The 22,057-nt window shown below is 49.8% G+C and overlaps 1 protein-coding gene across 1 annotated transcript; it reads left to right on the top strand.

Moving 5' to 3' along the window:
• The first annotated feature begins 949 nt into the window (after positions 1–949).
• Positions 950–20,187, top strand: LOC113463022 (F-box protein At5g51380-like). Its single transcript, XM_039126563.1, has 3 exons — positions 950–2,220; positions 19,213–19,474; positions 19,561–20,187. The coding sequence occupies exons 1-3, from the start codon at positions 1,070–1,072 to the stop codon at positions 19,609–19,611; spliced, it is 1,464 nt and encodes a 487-aa protein (XP_038982491.1). The 5' UTR covers positions 950–1,069; the 3' UTR covers positions 19,612–20,187.
• Positions 20,188–22,057: the final 1,870 nt, after the last annotated feature.

Below are 22,057 nucleotides of genomic sequence, written 5' to 3'. Positions count from 1 at the left end.
ACCAGAGGTGCCTTCTCTGCTAAAGTTTCTCACTGCCCCACAGCTCTCTTGGCGTACAACAATCCAACGTTTCTTTTCATTGCTTTCTGGAACTCGTTTCCATGGTTTGGATCCCATTCCAGCAACCTGAAAGGACAGGCAAGGAGTAAGAAAGTAGATATGGAAGAAGGGTTCCTTCCACCTTTGAGAATGGAATTCAAAATCCCAGCTATTATTAAAAGGAGACTTCGAGGATCCACAGCTGGCCTCTCGGCCCGTGGAGGGGACCCATGATGTTCAAATTCTCGCCCTCCCGCCCCCGCGGGTTGGGGTTGAATCTTTCGCGCCAGAGAACGATGCCGAATCCAACATTGGATCGCTTCGGGATCTGTGCAGAGAGATATGAGTTCAGAATATTTTGAGATTTGTGCGGAGTCTGATTCAACGGTAGATATCGCAAAAAAAAAAAAAGAGATCAATCATCCTTTCCCGCAAAAGATAGGTACAACGCGAACCTCCTCTCTCGTAGGTTTCGCCACGAACGGCGGACCATGTGGTGTCCCACTCCGCTCTTCGAAGCCGCATTCCCAACTTATTGAAACTTGGTTATAAAATAAAAACTATACGAGAAGCTGTTATATTTTACCTGAGGTCCGTTAATCAGCTGCGCACCTACCATTCTTACAAGTCGATCTCCACCTTCCGTTCAATGAACCCGCTCCTCCTGGAGCGAGGGGGAATAAAAAATGCCAGCTAGCTCGGCGGCGGCCCCAAGCGTCGCGTCAAATAAAAAACGAAGCGAATGCGAGTTAAAGGCCGGCCCCGCTCCCCCAACCCCGTCACCGAAAGAAATCCGTTGCCCGAAGTGGAAAAAATTGCTAAGCTGGCAGATATTACCTCTATTTTTAACTCGAGAAAAAAAAAAAAATTTGAACGGAAGAGAGCGAAGCGTAGCAAGAAAGTGAAGAAACAGTAGTACTACCAGAGCGCAGAGAGGGGAAGCAGCGAACGAGGCGATGCGACGGCGGAGTACCAGACCACCGCCCAACTGCACCGCCGCCACAGCCGGAGAGACCCGCCGGAACCCTAGATGCATCCGCAGAGCCCCCAATGCCGCCTGACGAGCTGGCCTGACTTCTGGTTCGCCGACAATACCCTCAAGCATGTGGTGCTGAAGATGCAGCTCGGAAACAAAACCCCAACCCTAGATCCCTCCCCCCCGACGCCGGCGGCGGCGGCCGGCCCTGACCTCACTGCTCTCCTCTCCGACGAGCTCCTCCTCCGCATCCTCGGTGCCCTCCCCGACCCCCTCCACAGCCACGCCTCCCTCGTCTGCAAGCGATGGCTCCGCCTTCTTGGTCGCCTCCGTCGCTCCCTCACCCTCCTCGACTGGTCCTTCCTCCACCGCCGCCTCCCCCTCCGCTTCCCCGACCTTACTGAGGTCGACCTCGTCCCCGCCTCTTTCGCCTCCCCTTCCTCCATCGCCACCGCCGGTGTCCTCCTCACGCGTGGCCCGGTGTCCGTCCGCATAGACCCCCACGCGGAGCCCCCCATCGGCGAGTGCCGCTTCCTCCCGACGGACGTCATCGACCGCGGGCTTGAGGCTCTCGCCCGCGGCTGCTCGGGCCTCCGGAAGCTCGCGCTTGTGGCCGCCGCCTCCGAGGTCAGCCTCGTGACCCTCGCCGTCCAGTGCGCCACCCTTCAGGAGCTGGAGCTCCACCGCTGCACCGATCTCGCCCTCCGCCCCATCTCCGCCTTCGAGAACCTGCAGATCTTGCGGCTGGTGGGGTCCGTGGAGGGCCTCTACGGTGGGCCCGGGGTCACCGACATCGGGCTTACCATCCTGGCCAACGGGTGCAAGCGGCTCGTGAAGCTGGAGCTAAGCGGGTGCGAGGGAAGCTATGATGGGATCTCGGCAATCGGGCGCTGCTGCCTGATGCTGGAGGAGCTGACGATCTGCGATCACCGGATGGATGGCGGGTGGCTGGCCGCGCTGCCCTTCTGTGAGAACCTCAAGACTTTGAGGTTGCAGAGCTGCAAGAAGATTGACACTGATCCGGGGCCCAAGGAGCACCTGGGGTCGTGCCCGACGATTGAGCGACTGCAGTTGCAGCGGTGCCAGCTGCGGAACAAGATAAGCTTGCACGCGCTGTTTATGGTGTGTGTTTCCGTCAGGGAGATCATGTTTCAAGATTGCTGGGGACTGGACGACGACATGTTCAGGATTGCGAGCATCTGCAGGTAATGATTTTTTTCTCAAACTTCCATTTTATTTTTTTGGTTCTCATTATTGAGGGTGCATTAGTTTAGCAAATTTAGCTTTCTCTACTGATTTAATGACGTTGCAAGATGTAAGAATTGGAATATAATTTCTTAGCAGCAGATAAATGGTGCGGTAGTGGCTGAAGATACAATTTAACCCCAAAATTTTTTATCCCCCCCCCCCCCCCCCCCCCCCCCCCCTCTTTTGGGTATTGTTGTTTATGTTATAAAAGATTTCTGAGCCAAGAATGTAGCATAGTTCATGTCTGGTTACCGCTATTAATTTGAAAAGCATACAACAGATTATTCACTGGTGATAGCTAGGTGGATGCATGCTTGCTGGGTGCTCCTCCAACAGTGCTGACCATTTTCTTAATGACTCAAAATTGGCATCATAACAAATGCAAGAAAACAAGAGTGATAAAGAGCTTTGCTATTATTATTTGGGGTTATCGTTATGTTTCCTTCAGTCCTTCTTGCCATATTATTCCTTTCAATGAGCATGACTCCATCAATGCTATTGTTTACAAATCTTACATCCAATCTGTCAGAATAGGTCTTGCAGATTTCTTTGTCATTCATATGAAGGCTTTTTCAGATTTCCTTTGCACGTATTGGTGCTTGATCATTCTATACTTATTTATGTACTAGATCTACGAGTGTTAATGCTTTCTCATATTCTTTTGAAAATATTATCTGACCCACCCTATTACTGAAAATATTAAGAAATAAAGCATGTGTATGCTTATTTCATAAATTTCAATGCGAATTATCTCATCTTTGTTATTGTCTTGTAGGAACCAATGCATCTTGTCCAAGCTTTACCATCTTAACATTTGATATAATCCGGAAAATATGCTTATACATGTAAACATCATTATCTTTAAACAATATCTTATCACAACGCTAAGTCCTATGCCTCTGGATTTGGAGAAGATGGCATTCTGAATTAATGTCTGACGTTGACATCTTGAAGGTTATCCAAGAAACATAAATGACATATACTCTGTTTTTATTTCATGCTTGAACAAGCATTGACATTAATTTACATTGCAAGGATACAATGAATAACAATCATATATCAAGTAATATATATAAAACATGTTGCAAATTTTGAGCAATATATCTGATATAAACTTCATCATTCAATATTGTAATCTAATGATCCATTAAAGTTTTTTTTTTTTTTTGCATAGTTAGTGGTGCTTCATTTCTGTGTGTTCTTGCTTTCTTGGTCTTTTTGGTGTATTGGATTTTAGGGTCAGCTGACAGTTTTGTTAAGGAACTATGTAGAGTTGGCTGCTTCCTGAAGGATGTTTATTCTCTTCTTCTTCTTTTTTTTTGGCTGTTTGGTTTGTACTTTTATTCTCTTTGGAGGGCCATCACTTGTTTTATAAAAAAACTTTAGTACCAATTTAGGAAAAGAAGATATTGAAACTAAGCTTTGTTATCAATACTGGTGATTTGTGAATTCATATTACATAGCTCTGACTCAACGGTTTATTGAAAGTTAGTTGGACGTCATATTATACTCTTGATATTCAACTTTGTTGCAATTATTGGATCCAGGATTGTACCACCATCATTAGTGCAAGTTAGGGTGAAGACACAAAATTTATGTTCCTTATTCACAGCTGGATGATATGAACAATCTAATACAACAGATATAGTTCACAAAGAAAGGGTTAGAAGGGGTAAAATAGCATGGAGATTTATGCTCCAACATCCAAGAATGGTGCATTACAGTTTTCCTAACTGATGGCTTATTTGGGGACGACTTAAGCCCAGAGAAATTTTAAGACAACTAGACAAAAAACATTCAGATGCAAACATGGAAGATTTCATGCATCTGACCTAATTACAGAGGAAATCATTATTTGTAGATGCCAACACCTGATCGCATTTGTGGAGTATTTCTTGGAATGACATACATGCCTCCAATCCTCATTATCAGAGCTAGGTTCTTCAACATCTCACTGATTACCTTGACTCTTCATTTTAATTGGTTCAAATTCCAAAGTATCTAATGATATGAGATTGTCAAAAAACTTTACATGCTACGTGCATGTAAATGTCTTCACAGCTTTTTCATACATCTTATTTGAATTGTAAGTTTTGCAAGCTAACAATCATATACCATGTGAAAACATTATCCTGGGATGTGTAATAAGAAATTGTTGAGATTGAAATCAGTACTTGTTGGATGTCTTATATTGTTGAGCTTTTGAGGAATCTGATTGTCAATGTTGTGCTAACCCTCTTCCACTATGTAATTTGTGTTGGACGACTCATCTCCCACCTTTTTGGTGAAACCCTCTTCCGCTATCTTATATTGTTGAGCATTTGCTGGCTAGTCATGTAGCGATCTACCTGACATGATATTCAACTTTTCCTCTCCTCTTTTTCTTTCTCTTTCAGTCAGGATACACACAGTGGCTGAAGGGGGTTTCTTTATCTTAATGTATCATGGATCTTGTTGTTGAACCTTCCCAAGCCACCAAATTCCTGGCACCTCTACCCCCCAAAAATATGCAATATGTGTTTGTGAATTTGGCTGGATTGTATCCTCATCATATTTTCTTTCATTTTGATTTGAAAATTAACTTTCTATTTTTAGAATGTCTGACACATGCCGAGCTGTATACTAGTGGTATCAATATCTGATAGGTATCAAATTTAGTTGTTACCAATCTAGGGAAGTATTCCTATCTTTAACCTAGTGGTTAAAGACGAATGTCTTTAACAAGAAACTAAAGTGATTTTCAAGATGTAAATTATTGTGCAATGGCTTATTCCTATCTCCATCTTGAGGATACAATGTAAGGGGTGTAAGAGGTCTGAAGAGGACATTTCATTTTGTTTCTACTTCTCTATCTTTGGTAAACAGTTTCTACTTTCTTGAGTACTTCTGTAGAGCCTGATGCATTAGGTTCATTATGTGACTCAGATTTCTAGAGTTTAATGCTAGTGAAAGGCCTACGTTTCATTTTTGAGATTTGGAGTTTGTGACAAAGTTTTTCTTCACTGTATAATGAAATTTGAAATTTTTTTCTTCCAGGCTTTCCTGTCTCAATTGGAGGTTTATAATTTTGCATGGTTCACAAATACTGAATTATTTCATCCCTTCATACCCACCAACTTTGATGAAAAACATAAATTCAAAAAGAAGATTTGGGAAACAAATCAACTATTTCTTTGCAGACTAAAAATCTGAAAATTCAGTCTTTGGTGAAATTCACAAAATATTATTATTTTTAATGTTGTCAAGAGATAGTTCAGGGTTTTTTTTTTTGCAAAATCATGTAAACATGGTAATTGTACGCCTTAAGATGACTCTCATTTGTGATTACTAATCCACATGGTAAAACCTTAAATTATTTGCCATAATGAGTTTAAAAGATGAGGTCGGAGAACATTATTTTGTTTCCCTGAAGTAGTCACACAAATTTGATATTAGTGAAGTTTTTTCTTTCTCTAGTATATGCTGTCTCATTTATCTACCATTTACTTTTATTTTTATAATTCATTTGGAATTTATTTATAATGGTCATTAGAGCATTACAAAATTTCATGAAATTTAGGATAAGATATTTCGTCTGCCACTAGGAGTCAACTATTAGAAGTGGTTATACGTGTTCTGTGCAAGTGAACCATGGAAATAGTATAGCAGGCAGAAATTATGTTGTGTCCCAAATTAATCAATATTTGCATCTTCTATGGTAACAGGTTAGAAAATTTTGCAAGGGATATGACGATGCCAAAAAAAAATATATTTAAGGAGGGTTTCAAAGTTGCTAATTTTCTAGCATATAATTTGGGGAAACTATTCGGGCAAAGTTATATCCCTTGACATTTTTTTTCAAGATTTTTTTTTTTTTCTGCCTAATCTTACCTTGTTTTGTGTGAGCACTTACATGGAAAGTGGTTTGAGTTAGTCTCCCATGAACAAGTTCTGCAATGTTGGTGATAGGAAAGTAGATAGAAATAGAGTTTGTGTTTCAGGTAGATGGCAGATCCAAGCAAGAATCTTAGAGAGCTTTGGTGTAGTTGCTGGTGTAGCCCTTCCCATGGGCTTTTCCTCGAGTTTCCCGGACAAATATTGAAGTTCTCTTTGATTAATAGCTGGATAAATGGTTTTTGTTCCTACTGTCATGCCATCATGTGGCTGTTAAATCAATCGGCCTCTTTTAGCTATATTGAGTTTTAATCTATATATCCTGTTGGCTGAGGAATTGTGGTCATTTAGAGCCGTTAATTCATGCCATGAGTTGTGTATGTCATTATTTAGTTATGGATTTCTACTCCTGCTGGTTCTTTAATTGTGTCTCGTGTGCTGAACTTCTTCAAGCCATTGCTTGGGTAAAAAACTTCTTGGCTGGTCATCAGAGCTAGAAGCTAAGATTATCAGTTAAGTTTGCTGTATACAGAGTTCTCTGGTTCTTTGCTGCCACTGTGTAGACTTTCTTTATGCCATTATCCGATGCCAGTTGGTTCACTTGGATCACAATATGATGATAGACCTTCTACTTCAGGGAATTTCTTTCTTTCATTCTTTATCTTTTTTTTATTGCTATAACTAAAGTGCATTTTGCCAATGATTATCAAGATTTCTAGCTTTTGGAAGTTTGGTGACTATATAACGTGACTGGGTCAGGAAAATTAAGAATTCTGAGTGTGTACAGAATCATGGAAGAAGGTTTGGTTCGAGATAGGTGGTGGTTCTTGATAAAAGCTTGCATGGAAACTGTTACGGGGGAACTAAGCCGCCATGCTCCACGTGACCGGCACGCGCGCCCATGAAGACTACGGCTGTCCCTTGATCCAGCAATCCGACCCCGAGTCGGACATCTTCGGCTCCACAGCCCGACCTCGAGTCGGCTGCCCTTCGATCCAGCAGTCCGGCCCCGAGTCGGACATCTTCGGCTTCGCAGCCCGATCCCGAGTCGGCTGCCCCTTAATCTAGCAATCCGACCCCAAGTCGGATATCCTCAGCAACGCAGCCCGACCCCGAGTCGGCTGCCCCCTGATCCAGCACTCCGACCCCGAGTCGGGGATCTCTTGATAACGACAGGCTGCTTCCCAGAGGCACGCCGAGGCCTCCTGCCCCACTACTCCCTGCAACGGCTGTATCCGATGCTGTTCCACGATCTCCTGTATCAGCCGTACAAAGCGGAACTCCACTACGCCCTGTCATGGCCGTACCCAGCGCTGCTCCACGACGCCCTGTAACGGCAATGTCAGTGGCCACTCCATCGCGCCCCACGATGACAAACCCCCCTGAGAGACCCCCCAGCCAGGTATATATGCGGCTGGGGGGAGAAGGGGGGTAAGCAATATCTTCCAGAGCATTCTCTTGCTTGCTATTATCATCTCTCCTCCTCCAATCTCCTCTGACTTGATCGTCGGAGGGCCCCCACTGCCCCAGTGGTGGTGCGAGGCTTGCTTGCAGGTTTCCCGGTGGAAGGTGGAGCGTAACCAACACCAACCAAGACAACTCAGACGGAACCCCGTTCACACCGCTGTGTCAATCGTTCTCGGTTTGGACCACCAGCAACAGTTGGCGCTAGAAGGAGGGCCCGAATCTTAGAGCGATCGTAATGGCACGGCGAGGTGGTCGTGGAGCTTCCAATGCCTCCGGTCGCGGGGCCTCTCGCGCCTCCGGCCGGGAGGCCGCTGCGTCTCCAACACATTCTCAGCAACACTCCACCGTTCCACCCCCGATTCAGATGGTCGAAGCCGCTCAGTTCGACCAGTTAGCCCAGCAGGTCCGCACCCTCGTGGAGGCGGTGCAGAACCTGCAGGGTGTGATGTCTCGGGCGCCGCAGCGGGCCCAGGAGCCGCTGCTCCCTGAGCGCTCACCTGCCCTCCTTAACCCGCGCTCCTTCCTCTTCCATGGGGAGGAGCGCCGGCGCGAGGAAGATTCTCGAGCACGGTCCATTCTGCCGGGACCGTCCCATCGAAGCTGCGCGGGGTACAAGAGGCGGGCCCGGGCGCGTTCCCAGACCCCCCAGTCCTCAAGGAACCCGCGCTCCAGTCGGTCCCCCTCTCGGTGCTCCTTGTCTCCCACCCATCGGTCGCGCTCCCTGGACCGGCGGGTGGACGATCTCCACCGACAACTCCAGGTCCTGAAGGGCCACTCTAAAGATCCCTTCGCCGACTTGGAGATCTCCGCCCAACCGGCGCTCGCCTCGAGGATCCTACGGACTCCAAATCCGCCGGGATTCAAAATGCCGGCGATCGAGCCCTATGACGGGGCGGCGGACCCGCGGGATCACGTGGAGAGTTTCAGGACTCTTATGCTCCTCCATGGAGCATCAGATCCTCTCCTCTGCAAGGCCTTCCCGGCGACCCTCCGTGGCCCAGCCAGGGCGTGGTTCGCCGGCCTGGGGGCTGACTCTATCCAGTCCTTTGACCAGTTCACTCGCCTCTTCATCAGCCATTTCGCCGTCAGTAGCCGGCGGCGATTGGTTTCCGACTCCCTCTTTGATGTCCGGCAAAACGAGGGAGAAAGCCTGCGGGATTACCTTACCCGCTTCAACAAGGCTACATTGGAGGTCCGGAACCTGAGCCAGGAGGTGGCTCTCTCAGCCCTGAAGCGTGGCTTCCGGAAGGGCAGACTCACCTTCTCCCTGGACAAACGCCTGCCGCGGAGCTTTCCGGAGCTGTTGTCTCGGGCGAACCAGTATGCAGACGCCGAGGAGGCAGCCGCCCACTGGAACAAGGAGGCCGCCGAGGCCCCTCTAAAGTCCGGGAAGAAAAGGCGAAAAGAGGCACCCCAGAGGAGGAGCCCGACGCCTCAACATCGGCGCAGAAGCCCGTCACCGGCGAGGAACCACGGCGCCCCACGCCCTCGTTCTCCGCACCGACGCTTCAACCGGTACACCCCACTCCTGGCCCCCCGGGCCCAGATCCTTATGGAGGTCAAGGGGCGGGAGAACCTCCCGGTCCCGAGGCAGATGAAGAAAATCCCTGGGAGGAGGCCCTCTCGGGCGTACTGTGAGTACCACCGAGACCACGGCCACGACACCGAAGACTGCTTCCAGCTTCGGGACGAGATCGAGGCTCTCATCCGCCGAGGGCGTCTCGGTCGATATGTAAACGACCGACGTCCCCCCGCAGACCCGCGTCCGGCCGACCCGGCCTCTCAGGAGCCTCGGGAGCAGAATCGACCCGTCGCGGGCGTGATCCACACCATCACTGGGGGCTGCTCTCGGCCCGTGAGGAACGCAGGGGGCTCGGTGGAAGCATCAGGGGTGGCCGTCGCGAAGAGGCAGCGGGTCGGAAATGTAATCACTTTTTGTGATGAGGATGTAAAGGGGGTTCAGACCCCCCATGATGATGCCATGGTGATCTCCCTCACTATGGCGAACTATGATGTAAGGCGTGTTCTTGTGGATAGTGGAAGCTCAGCTGATATTTTGTTTTACGAGGCCTTCCAAAAGATGAGCTTGTCCCGACAAGTGTTGCACAAAACATCCACCCCTCTCATAGGATTTACTGGAGACGCTATCTCGGCCGAAGGTGTCATTGAGCTGCCTGTGACTGCGGGCGTTGCACCCGCAGAAGCCACGGTGCGGCTCGGGTTCTTGGTCGTCCGTGTTCCCTCGGCCTACAACGCTATCCTCGGACGACCCGGACTGAACGCCCTTCGCGCGGTAGTCTCTACATACCATTTGCTAATGCGGTTCCCCACGGCGGCCGGGATTGGAGAGGTCCGAGGTGACCAACCGACCGCACGGCAATGTTTCCTAGCAACTCTCAAAGGGAAGAAGCCCGTGGAGGCCCTAAGCGTCGAGTCCCTTGACGCCAGAGACGAGGTGGCTTTGCGGCACGGGGAGCCGGCCGAGGGTGTGATCGAAGTTCCCCTTGAAGAGGGTCGCCCGGACCGTACGGTCCGGGTCGGTGCCAACCTCGACTCGGAAGCTCGGCTCAGGTTAGTGGAATTCCTCCGAGCCAATGCTGATGTATTCGCCTGGTCGGCGGCCGATGTACCTGGGATCGACCCGGAGGTCATTTCTCACGCCCTCAACGTCGACCCGACCCACCGACCAGTAAAGCAGAAGAAGAGACGCTGTGCCCCGGATCGGATCCGGGTGGTCGACCAGGAGGTAGACAAGCTCTTGGAGGCAGGATTCATAAGGGAGGTCAGCTACCCCGAATGGCTGGCAAATGTCGTACTTGTCCGGAAGGCGAGCGGAAAGTGGAGGATGTGCGTCGACTACACCGACCTGAACAAGGCATGCCCCAAGGATAGCTTTCCGCTTCCGCGGATAGACCAACTGGTCGACGCGACTTCCGGATATCAGCTGCTGTCTTTCATGGACGCCTTCTCCGGCTACAACCAGATAATGATGGCTCCACAGGACGAGGAGAAAACTGCCTTTATAACAGACCGGGGGCTGTACTGTTACAAGGTAATGCCCTTCGGTCTGAAGAATGCTGGCGCCACTTACCAGCGCCTCGTCAACAAAATCTTCAAAGGGCAAATCGGCCGGAACATGGAGGTGTACGTGGACGATATGCTGGTGAAGAGCCGCCATGCAGACCAGCACATCGCGGATCTGGAGGAGACTTTTGCCACCCTGCGGAAGTTTCGCATGAAGCTGAACCCAGCGAAGTGCGCCTTTGGCGCTTCGGCCGGGAGGTTCCTCGGTTTCATTGTCAACCAGCGGGGGATCGAGGCCAACCCGGACAAAATCAAGGCTATCCAAGATATGTCCCCTCCGACCAAAGTGAAGGAGGTTCAGGAGCTCGCTGGAAGGGTCGCCGCGCTCGGACGATTTGTGGCAAAATCGGCCGAACGCTGCCAACCGTTCTTCAAGGTGTTGAAGCGCCCGAAAGACTTCCTTTGGACGGCCGAATGTCAAGTGGCATTCGACCAACTCAAGGAGTACTTGGCGTCTCCTCCCCTGCTGTCCAAGCCGCAAGAGGGGGAGATGCTCTACCTCTATCTGGCGGTCTCCCCAACCGCAGTCAGCGCAGTACTGGTCCGGGAAGAGGCAAAGCTCCAAAAGCCTGTGTACTACATCAGCCGGGTCCTGCGGGATGCCGAGACGCGGTATACGAAGGCGGAAAAGATCGCCTTCGCGCTGCTCACCGCGGCCAGGAGGCTTCGCCCCTATTTCCAGGCTCATCCTGTCACCCTCTTGACCGATCAACCACTGCGGCAGATCCTCAGCAATCCTGAGAATGCGGGACGGCTGGTGAAGTGGGCAGTAGAACTTGGTGAGTTCGACATCCGCTACCAGCCCCGACCCGCCATCAAGGCCCAGGTGCTCGCGGACTTCCTCGCTGAGTGCACTATGCAGGAGGCGGAACCTAGGCCGCCGGAAACACCCAGCCTCGACCTCCCAATCTGGACGCTTCACATTGATGGGTCGTCGAACCCCGAAGGTGGAGGGGCCGGGCTGGTCCTTACCAGTCCCGATGGAGTGATAGCCGAGTATGCCTTTAGGTTCGGATTTCCAGTGACCAACAACGAGGCGGAATACGAGGCCCTAGTCACAGGACTCAAACTCACCAAGGAGCTCGGCATCCGGCGTTTGAAGGTCTTCACCGACTCCCAGCTGGTGGTCGGGCAGGTCCGAGGGGAGTTCGAGGCTCGGAGCCCGACCATGCAGAGCTATGTCTGGAAGGTGCAAGCACTCATTCCCGACCTCGGCAGTGTTGACATTCAGCAGGTCCCAAGAAGCGAAAATGCCAGGGCCGACAGGCTGTCCCGCTTGGTGGGCGCAGACGCGCACAACTTGTCGAGGGCGATCTACCTAGAGACCCTGGATGCCCCGAGCATCGGCGAGGCCGGAGCGGTGATGGCGATTGATCCGGAGCCATCTTGGATGGACCCGCTCGTCGCCTACCTCGCCGAAGGGATCCTCCCAGAGGACGAAAATCAAGCTCGGCGACTCGTCATGAAGTCCGCCCACTACGTACTCTATGAAGGGAGGCTGTATCGGACCTCGTTCACCGCCCCCCTCTTAAGGTGCCTCCGCCCTTCGGAAGCGGCCTACGCCCTCAGCGAAGTCCACGAAGGCATCTGCGGATCGCACCTGGGGGCTAGGTCCTTCGCGCATAAGATCATGAGGCAAGGCTATTATTGGCCTACCTTGTTGGAGGACTCAAAGGATCATGTGCGGAAATGCGACGCCTGCCAGCGCCACGCCAACGTCCAGAGAGTCCCTTCTGTCCCCTTGGCACCAATCACTGCACCCTGGCCCTTCGCCCAGTGGGGAATGGATATCCTCGGACCATTCCCCGTCGCTTCAGCTCAGCGGAAATTTTTGATTGTTGCAATCGACTACTTCACCAAGTGGGTGGAGGCAGAGCCGCTGGCCACTATCACGGAGGTGCAAGTCCGGAAGTTCGTGAAGAAGAACATCATTGTCCGATTTGGGGTACCTCGGGTCCTCATCTCGGATAATGGGCGACAGTTCGACAACAAGCATTTCCGTGACTTCTGCGAGGAGTTCGGGATCGAGCATCGGTTCACATCTGTGTCGCATCCCCAAACCAACGGCGAGGCCGAGGTCACAAATCGGACAATCCTCCAAGGAATCAAAGCGCGAATCGGTCGGACGGGGCAAGCTTGGGTCGAAGAACTCGAGAATGTCCTTTGGGCGTATCGGACCACGCATCGGACCCCTACCGGGGAGACGCCTTTCAGCCTAACCTACGGCACGGAAGCCGTTGTCCCCGTGGAGCTCGGACTCCCCTCACCTCGGATGGCCGCGCACCGACCCGAGGCCAATTCGGAACAACTCCGAGGGAACCTGGATCTCTTGGAAGAAGCGAGGGAAATGGCGCAGGTTCGGATGGCGATGTATCAGCGGAGGGTGGCCCGATATTACAACTCCAAGGTCCGACCGAAGCTTTTCAGAATCGGAGATCTGGTGCTAAGGCGAGCTAAAGCATCTCGACCTGCGGAAGGTGGGAAGCTAGCGCCAAATTGGGAAGGCCCATATAAGGTTCGCTGGGTAAACCGACCTGGCTCCTACCAGTTGGAGGCCCTAGATGGTCGAGAAATTCTAAGGAGCTGGAATTCCGCTAACCTGCGGATGTATTACCAGTAGAACGACGATGCCAGAAAGACAGTTCAAAAATGTATAACATTTTGCATTTCAATAATTTCTGGTTACAACGGCGTGCTCGTGTGATTACAAGGAATTCCCAGAGGGGAATTAGGGTGTAAAGAAAGTAAAGAAGAGGTGGAGACTCCGAGGAGCTGAAGATCTGGGATCCCGAAACCTCCATCTGAAGCGGTTGCAATCCCGTCGGAAGTGGGTGCTTCCAACGGGAGGCACCATCGGCGTCTCACGAAAGAGACGAAGAGCCGGTGCGGATGAAGAAGAAGTGGACGAAGGAGAAGTCCACACTGCCTCCAACCGGAGGCGCCATCCACGCCCCACGAAGAGGATGAGGAGCCGCCGCCGACGAAGCTCCCGCTGCCTCCAGAGGAACGCCACCTCCAAGGGATATTCCGGTCCTCCCCAGTGTTAGGGGAGAGAAGGAATACAAGGGGGAAGAGCATATGGAGGCGCGGTCCCGGATCAGGCGTCTGGTGCAGAGCTCAATCGGGAGGCTGAACTTCAAGGAGGGGAGATGTGATCCCGGATGAAACGCCTAGAGCGGAGTTCCGCCGGGGAGACCCTTCTTGCTGATCCTAGATGAAACGGCTAGTTGGCTGAAGTCGCGAGGGGCGCGCCTCCCGTTCCTTCGGTAGGAGTCTCTCAGCCATGCGCCAGAGAGAAGGTCCACGATCCATGGCAACTTGAACAGCTCCGGCTTGGCAAACTCCATCGCACCTGCACCTGTATTTATAGCCAAACTGCAGCCCCCCGGTCGTTCCGATGCGGGTGGCTCCCATAAATGCGGACGCATTGAATCCGGAGCCGTTCTGGTTCTCGAGGCGTATTTTTCCGCGATTTCCTAAGCGTCATTCTCCTTAACCGCATTCTTTGTGCAGGACACTCCGGGTGGCACGTACCCCTAGGACCACATATCTCCGCTCGCGCCCCGGCCGCATCCGCCTCGAAGAACGCGCGCATCGCGGCCGCTTAACTGACACTCCTCGCAAGCAGCAACTGGCGATCCGATTTCCCAGGTAACGCATCAATTAGCGTTTAATGCCCTTCTGGTGTTCCCCAGGCAACGCTTGGAGAAGAGGAGAAACACGATCGCAGCTGGCCACGGAGAAACCCCGTCGGGCTGCAAGAGACAGGCGCATGGCCAACGAGCGGAATCTTCCGAGGCTCGGCCCTCGGATGCCAGGCTAACCCGATGGTCATCCCGGGAGCAGACTAGCCTGAAGCCCCGGCCGGTCGCCTTGGCTTGCGCCAGCCTTGGCCGACCAACGAGCGGAATCTCCCGAGGCTCGGCCCTCGGATGCCAGGCTAACCCGATGATCATCCCGGGAGCAGACTAGCCTGAAGCCCCGACCGGTCGCCCTGGCTTGCGCCAGCCTTGGCCGACCAACGAGCGGAATCTCCCGAGGCTCGGCCCTCGGATGCCAGGCTAACCCGATGATCATCCCGGGAGCAGACTAGCCTGAAGCCCCGACCGGTCGCCTTGGCTTGCGCCAGCCTTGGCCGACCAACGAGCGGAATCTCCCGAGGCTCGGCCCTCGGATGCCAGGCTAACCCGATGATCACCCCGGGAGCAGACTAGCCTGAAGCCCCGACCGGTCGCCTTGGCTTGCGCCAGCCTTGGCCGACCAATGAGCGGAATCTCCCGAGGCCCGGCCCTCGGATGCCAGGCTAACCCGATGATCATCCCGGGAGCAGACTAGCCTGAAGCCCCGACCGGTCGCCTTGGCTTGCGCCAGCCTTGGCCGACCAACGAGCGGAATCTCCCGAGGCTCGGCCCTCGGATGCCAGGCTAACCCGATGACCATCCCGGGACCAGACTAGCCTGAAGCCCCGACCGGTCGCCTCGGCTTGCGCCAGCCTTGGCCGACCAACGAGCGGAATTTCCTGAGGCCTAACCCTCGGATGCCTGGCTTAGTGCCGGAAGAATTTCCTGAGGCCTAACCCTCGGATGCCTGGCTTAGTGCCGGAAGAATTCCCTGAGGCCTAACCCTCGGATGCCTGGCTTAGGCCTAACCCTCGGATGCCTGGCTTAGAGCCGGAAGAATTCCCTGAGGCCTAACCCTCGGATGCCTGGCTTAGCGCCGGAAGAATTTCCTGAGGCCTAACCCTCGGATGCCTGGCTTAGCGCCGGAAGAATTTCCTGAGGCCTAACCCTCGGATGCCTGGCTTAGTGCCGGAAGAATTTCCTGAGGCCTAACCCTCGGATGCCTGGCTTAGCGCCGGAAGAATTTCCTGAGGCCTAACCCTCGGACGCCTGGCTTAGTGCCGGAAGAATTTCCTGAGGCCTAACCCTCGGATGCCTGGCTTAGGGCCGGAAGAACTTCGAGAGTCAGGAGTCGGCAAGACGCTGCCAAGAGTTAAAAAGAAAAAAAGGGGAGGACGAAAGCGAGATGAAGAAACATTCGACTTGTATTAATTTTCATTGTTTCAGGGCCAAGGCCCATACAATTTGGCAAAACGCCGACATACAAAAAAAGAAGACAACGAAAGGTACAAGAGGTCAGCTTGGAGGAACCCCCGGGTCGGGAGCGTCGGGCTCGTCCGCAGGGGGTAGGGAGGCGGTAGGAGAATCAGCAGGCGATGGCGCCGGAGAGGAGTCGAGAAGGGAAATCCCACTCAGGTCAACTTCGGGGTACTTAGCCGACACCCTGGCCAGGCCCTCCTCGAAGCCTAAGATGAAGGATTCGGACCCCGCGTCCGACGCGTCACGGACGAACTCGTCAGACTGACGATAGGCCCGTACCGCCTCCGACATATCACGGGTGAACTCGGCGGACTGACGATAGGCCTGTACCGCCTGGCGCCCGATCTCCGCTCTCTTCTCGGCCAGTGCCGCCTCTGCTCGCTCCGTAATCTGAGCCTTAGCCTCCAAGACCTTCGCCACAATCCGGTCTTCAGCCTCGGAGGAGACCCTCAGCAGATTAGCCTGAGCCTCCTTATGCTTCGCCTCGGCAGCAGTGCGAGCGGCCTCAGCTTCCTCCAGGCGCGAACGGAGCTCTTGGTCGTTCGCGCGGGACCTCTCCAAGGCTGACTCCAATTCGCCCAGTTTGGCTTCAAGAGACCGGGACAACTGGGGTACACTAGTACAAAAGGAGAAAGTATGGAGAGCCCTAAGTAGAAAAATGGGGTAACTCACCGGAAGAGAAGGAAGAACGGCTCCGAGAGCGTCAAAGGAGAAGCAAGCGAACAGTCCGACGGCAACAACGGCAGCGCAAAGGGGGAACTCGAAAATGTCTGTAAAGAGGAAGACGGACGGGGGAGGGCCCCCGGTTAAATAGGCGGAAAGGCGGGTGATGCCTCGATGACGCCAGAGGACGCCTGGCCGCCGAAGGGTCGCTCGCGCCCCAAAAGCGAATCGACACCATTAAGGAAGGATATCCGCCGAAATCCTCAGACTGCCAGATCAGCAACAACTGCCATACGCCATAAAGAGGGCGGGGAGCTCGAAGCGCGCGCGCCTCTCCGAGGGATGGCGGCAATCTCGAAGTATCACTCCCTTCACCCGTTCCCCTTCTGGTTCCAGGCTCGGAAGTGGGGGGCTACTGTTACGGGGGAACTAAGCCGCCATGCTCCACGTGACCGGCACGCGCGCCCATGAAGACTACGGCTGTCCCTTGATCCAGCAATCCGACCCCGAGTCGGACATCTTCGGCTCCACAGCCCGACCTCGAGTCGGCTGCCCTTCGATCCAGCAGTCCGGCCCCGAGTCGGACATCTTCGGCTTCGCAGCCCGACCCCGAGTCGGCTGCCCCTTAATCTAGCAATCCGACCCCAAGTCGGATATCCTCAGCAACGCAGCCCGACCCCGAGTCGGCTGCCCCCTGATCCAGCACTCCGACCCCGAGTCGGAGATCTCTTGATAACGACAGGCTGCTTCCCAGAGGCACGCCGAGGCCTCCTGCCCCACTACTCCCTGCAACGGCTGTATCCGATGCTGTTCCACGATCTCCTGTATCAGCCGTACAAAGCGGAACTCCACTACGCCCTGTCATGGCCGTACCCAGCGCTGCTCCACGACGCCCTGTAACGGCCATGTCAGTGGCCACTCCATCGCGCCCCACGATGACAAACCCCCCTGAGAGACCCCCCAACCAGGTATATATGCGGCTGGGGGGAGAAGGGGGGGTAAGCAATATCTTCCAGAGCATTCTCTTGCTTGCTATTATCATCTCTCCTCCTCCTCCAATCTCCTCTGACTTGATCGTCGGAGGGCCCCCACTGCCCCAGTGGTGGTGCGAGGCTTGCTTGCAGGTTTCCCGGTGGAAGGTGGAGCGTAACCAACACCAACCAAGACAACTCAGACGGAACCCCGTTCACACCGCTGTGTCAATCGTTCTCGGTTTGGACCACCAGCAACAGAAACTATTCATGAGGCACTTTGGAAACACAGTTATTTATGATCAGTTGAAGAGAATTCATGGAATCTAAGAGTTAAAAATCAGGATCTGGTTCTAGGTGCACGATATATCTATCTAGGTAGGAATTTGAAAAAGTTTCATGGACTTGCCAAGAGTATGAAAAGGTCATGGGAACTGTGCTTGGTTTAAGGTGTATGATGTTTCCTTGTGAAAAATGAAGAAACTTTTATTGCATGTTGTGGCTATAATCCTTTATTTTCTGTGTTTTCTTGGTTTTAATGCTCGTATTAAATTTTTCATGGAAAATAGGCTGGGAGATGGTCTTTTGTTGTAATTGTTGTAGAAAGACTACAGAAAGTCCTTGTTTGAAGCTGCTGATGGTTCTTTTAACATACTGGAGAAAATTTAAGTGCATATTGTAGGGGTCCCCTTTATTTGAGTTTTGTTTGAGTTTCCTTGGACAGAAATCTTTTGGTGAGTGCTTGTTTAGAAAGTGGTTTGAGCACATCATCTTTCCAACTTGTTGAGATGGCTATCTGGCCTTCTAGCCAGATTAAAATTTCCTTCTTCCAATAAGTTGCATAGGATGCACAGTCGTATCTGAGTTTTCCGGAGGTGTTGGTGCTTCTTGCACTGGTCATTTTCCCCTTTTTCTCTTTGAATCAATTGTGCGTTGGCCTATGATCTCGGAGGTTTGTTCGGCAGAACTTGATAGTAGTTAACCATGCTGAATACCGGCACTTTTTCCTGTTGCTGGGGTTGCCCTATCATTTTGTATTGAGAGGTACCACTTGTTTTTCAATCAGATTAATATTTATTCTATGAATAAGGAAGAAGCAAACGCACTTCTCACCGCCGCTTTCCTGGTTTATTCAGTTCTGATGTAAATATCTGATTCCAGTTGATTCACAAATTGAATTGCAGACCTTATAGATGGGCTGCTTTTGCAATTTTGTAATCACATGCATTTGGAAATGCCTACTCAAGCCTCCTTGGGTGTGGGTAACTGAGCGAAGAAGTTAAATGTTGCTAGATATTGGGGGTATACCTGTGCAATGATATGCATCTCCTAGAGAATGAATTCGTCTCAAAATGGTTCTTCCACATTGCAAAGAGAAGCAAATTGTTTTAGATGGTGCCTTGTAAGTCCCTTGATTCAGTACGTTTGTCACTGTCAGTTGAACATTTATATTGTTGAAATAGTTTTTATACCGTGTCATTTTCCATGTTGTGACTATTTTTGAAACTAAAATCATTTCAATGTACTGTCCCACCTTTAGTATTCTGCTCACAATGAACTCTAAATTTGCAGATCTTGATAAATATGTTATTGAATTTCTTTGTATTTCTTTTTGATGTATCCATGTTGGACTGTCTTGTGATATGGCTTTTGTCTTATTTTCAGCTTAAGATCAATTGGCTGATTACAGTGACTGGTTATGCTATTACAGCATTGTAATTAAATGTGTGATGGCATTAGGCCATTTGCTTTTTGAAACTATAATTAACTTTTATGAGATTCTTTTTTGCAGGTGGGTGAAGTTTCTATCATTGGAGGGATGCTCTTCGTTAACTACAGAATGTCTGGAGTCAGTAGTCTTGTCTTGGAAAGATTTGCAAAGACTTACAGTCGTTTCATGCAATAAAGTGAAGGATGATGAAGTCTCCCCTGCCCTAGCAAGCTTATTCTCTGTCCTCAAAGAGTTGAAGTGGAGGCCTGATTCTAAATCCGTCCTTGCCATGAGCCTTGCTGGGACAGGAATGGGAAAGAAGGGTGCTCGATTTTTCAGAAAGGTATGAGGTTCGGTCATCTTGATACCTTTGTATTCCCCTTTGCTTCTCAAAGAAATGGAAAATTGAATTCCAGACTTTACCTGCAGCGACTGCAGGCACGACACCATTCAAAAGGAAAGGCAGGAGAAAATCCATGAAAAAAGAGCAAGCAATGGATACGACGGTCCCTGACTGTGGTGCTGATACACCAATTTTTTCATTGTACCTTCTGATATGCAAAAAGGGCATAATATTTTGTCTTTGCACGCCACTATCTGGACCATGATATTTTGTGCTTTTTGCATGCGTATCAGCTGCTTAGCATGTTCTTTGACAGGGGGCAATGCTCCTCTATCACTTAGGCTAAGTTTAATGGAGAAGGACCATTTCAAGCCCCCATCACTTACGAAGGGGCGGTTCATGAGAGAACTCACAATTTCAAACATGCTTTTCAACATGCCTCCTTTTACTTGCGGAGCAACTTTGATTCCTGAGGCATCCAATTTACATCTCTGCAATAATATCATGCTATCTTTTGAAATGAAAAGAGAACATCTGCAGCATCCCGACTGCTCCATGCTCGGTTTTTGTGGATGCTGGTTTTTGTTACTAACACGTCTATTGTTTATCGAATGGATGAACAGTGTTTTTGTTACCTTTCTTATGAAAACCTATCTCTGGATGCCAAGAGGGAAAAACTAATGGATGAAAAGAAATACAGAGAATTTTGTATAGCTGACCTTCCTCTTGTTTGATTTACAGTTTGCATTTATCTTTTGTACATGGGAGCATATGAAATGCACTGGAGCCTTCTGCATTTCGAAGCAATGGAATGCTTGGCGATGTTCGACCTCCATGTTCTGCATTTCATCATAGCTCTGACAGTGTATCAATACTTTTTGGTGCATGCAACAATCTTTCAGGTCTCTGGTTACATCTGGTTGTGCCTTTGCAAGGATGAGAAAGAATGTAACGCTTATCTCCAGGCAAGTAAGGTGAACGACGTAAACTTTTGCACTTGGGTGCGGTTTATGAGGTTGGTATTGTGCGGCCCAGCCTCACTGGGCCGGCTTATTGGCCTGGTGCGGCGCCAAATGAAGGCCTGAAGGTCTGTCTGGATTTGAAACAGGGCAGTGGCCTAATAGATCGCGGGCTCACGGCGGTGGAGGAGGATGAGCAGTCCTCCATCACGGACTAAATGGGTCAGACATGTTATTTAGTTGTGATTATTTGTCTCATACTTGATTAAACAGGTCAAACATGTTATTATTATAATAATAATTTTTAAAATATATTGTGTGCTATGTTATGAAATTTGAAAAATAACCGGACAAATTATAAAAATTGTTTTATATGTATGTATTCTTAGCACGACTATGATTTGATTCCACCAATGAAAATTATTCGTTTGATTCTTTCGACTTGTAATCTAAGGAACTGATTTTGGCACCAAACCATCAATAATTAGAATAGTAATATTTGGCACTTTCATGCATTCTGTATCTGACCTATACTACTAGGTTACGTGCCCATAACCTAATGTTGCATCTATAGTATTAGTTTATAAAAATAATAATAATTTTTTAAAAAGAAATATGTATTATTAAAAAATAATTTATTCTTAGTCTTTAATTAATTATTTATTTAGTATGCTTAAATCCCACTTTTTGATGTTATTTTGTTTAGTGTAGCTCATTATTCTTTCTTTTTTTTTGGATCCTGAATCATGATTGCTCGGAACTTGAAGGAGTATGTTAGATCTTCTGAAAATATTCATAATTTTTGGAGTTCTATTTTATACTAGTTTAGTTAGAATAATCTATTTAATTTGAATTACTTAGTACATTTTGACTTATATCACTGTAGAACGATTGATTATGAGAATGATTTTATCTTGATTAAATTGCTTTCTGAGGATTGAAAAATTATTAATATTATTGTTTTGAGGTTATTATAACTTGATTTGTAGTTTTCCATGCTTGCATGGTCGGCCTTGAGAGTATGCGGTCTGTTACACTCTAATTTCTAATTTTCGGATATGTTCTGTATTCAAGGCATGATAAGCACGGACCTCTTTCTTTCACTTGCTAGAAATCTGTATGCCACCTATTTTCATACCAAGCTATAATGAAATTGCTTCAATTAGAAGTGGGGTCTGCGAAGCCCGACTGCCAAGCAATGATGCCTTCCCACGCCCAAGTACTTCCATATGTGGTTAAAATCTCATATTTACATTTCCTTCATAAGCCTGACTGGTAAAGGTTTTTGAATGTATGTGAAGCATCTTTTATAAATCCCAATTCCGCTTCTTTTTAGAAAAATAAGTAAAAGGCACGAGAACTTTGTTTCGCTTAGGAAGCCCAGTTCCCAATTTGATTTTAGCTATCTTCGCTACCTTTCGTTCTTCTAAAAAAAGTCTTGCTATCTGTCACGTGTATTGCATGCGCTAAACACAATGTGGATTTGTGCGAATCAAATACTAAGTTGCGATGATGAAGAAAATCAATAAGAGTAAATGATGGTAGAAAAATGGATCTGAAAATGAGCATCAAATGCGATATTTTAGAAACGGAAATCAGCACAAAGACTTGAGAGTGTCGGCAA

Source organism: Phoenix dactylifera, chromosome 5 (genome assembly GCF_009389715.1).
Source record: "Phoenix dactylifera cultivar Barhee BC4 chromosome 5, palm_55x_up_171113_PBpolish2nd_filt_p, whole genome shotgun sequence".
Lineage (NCBI taxonomy): Eukaryota > Viridiplantae > Streptophyta > Magnoliopsida > Arecales > Arecaceae > Phoenix > Phoenix dactylifera.
The sequence above is the reverse complement of the archived record's forward strand: the minus strand, read 5'-3'. Positions and strand labels throughout refer to the sequence as shown.

Excerpts from the sequence above, each read along its gene's own strand:
- LOC113463022 (XM_039126563.1), top strand. The coding sequence starts at position 1,070 with ATGCATCCGCAGAGCCCCCAATGCCGCCTGACGAGCTGGCCTGACTTC. Across the intron at positions 2,221-19,212 it reads AGGATTGCGAGCATCTGCAG|GTGGGTGAAGTTTCTATCAT; the intron begins GTAATGATTTTT and ends TCTTTTTTGCAG. Across the intron at positions 19,475-19,560 it reads GTGCTCGATTTTTCAGAAAG|CGACTGCAGGCACGACACCA; the intron begins GTATGAGGTTCG and ends CTTTACCTGCAG.